The sequence below is a fragment of the Notothenia coriiceps genome, unplaced genomic scaffold (assembly GCF_000735185.1).
Source record: "Notothenia coriiceps isolate Sejong01 unplaced genomic scaffold, NC01 NC01_scaffold00032383, whole genome shotgun sequence".
NCBI classification, from domain to species: Eukaryota; Metazoa; Chordata; class Actinopteri; order Perciformes; family Nototheniidae; genus Notothenia; species Notothenia coriiceps.
The window spans coordinates 2,272-3,191 of record NW_011365084.1 but is presented as its reverse complement, the minus strand read 5'-3'; the positions used below and the strand labels follow the sequence as shown (position 1 = coordinate 3,191).

The 920-nt window shown below is 52.3% G+C and overlaps 1 protein-coding gene across 1 annotated transcript; it reads right to left on the bottom strand.

Moving 5' to 3' along the window:
- Nucleotides 1–264: 264 nt before the first annotated feature.
- Nucleotides 265–660, bottom strand: LOC104960791 (membrane-associated guanylate kinase, WW and PDZ domain-containing protein 3-like). Its single transcript, XM_010788948.1, has one exon. It carries the CDS (start codon nt 615–617, stop codon nt 303–305), a length of 315 nt encoding a protein of 104 aa, XP_010787250.1. The 5' UTR covers nt 618–660; the 3' UTR covers nt 265–302.
- Between the last annotated feature and the right edge of the window lie 260 nt (nt 661–920).

Below are 920 nucleotides of genomic sequence, written 5' to 3'. Positions count from 1 at the left end.
CCACACACACACACACACACACACACACACACACACACACACACGTGTGTGTGTTCCTCTCGGAAGCTCTGTGGGAACTGATAGAGATCCACGGGGAGGAAGATGAGGAAGAGGAGGAGGCGTACAGAAACATAATACAGGTGTGTCAATGCTGAAACACACACTGTTCACCTGTGGAGTGGCTTACACACACACACACACACCTGTTCCTTCTACCCAGGATCCATCATTACATATTCATGAGACCAGCCTCACCTGTCCTACAGACGTGTGTGTGTGTCCGTGTGGGGTGTGTGTGTGTGTTACACACCTGGTCTGACGGTCTTGAGTCTGACGGGCTCCCGGAAGTGCCGGATCACGGCCAGAGTGTCCCGGTGTGTGAGTCCGCTCACCGGGGTGCCGTTCACCTCCAGCAGCACGTCCCCCGCGCACGGAGCCCTGCCCGCGTGCACGAGCAGCGCCCCCTCCTCCTCGGGGACGGTGTGCGCGAGGTGCGGGAACTCCCCCAATTCCGCGCCCCCGTGCACGCGCACCTCCCCTCCCTCACCCCCCCACGAGACGCTGCATTCTTGCACCTTGGAGGACCAGTGCTTCTTCTTCTTCAGTGTTTTGGACATGGTGTGTGTGTTTATGTATATGTGTGTGAGCTTCACTGTGTGTGTGTGTGTGTGTGTGTGTGTGTGTGTGTGTGTGTGTGGGCTCTGTGGAACATAACACTCCTGTGCTCACAGAGAAGCAAGCTAATTAAATATACTCCTAATCCATCTTTGATATGCAGACTGTCTGCAATTGAAATCCACATCATATCAAAATACTCGTCAACAACATCATGTCTTCTTAATGCTAATTATTTTACTCTGCATAATTTCTCTAGATGTATAGGCTAATTGACTTTATTACTAATGGGGAGGTTACCATGG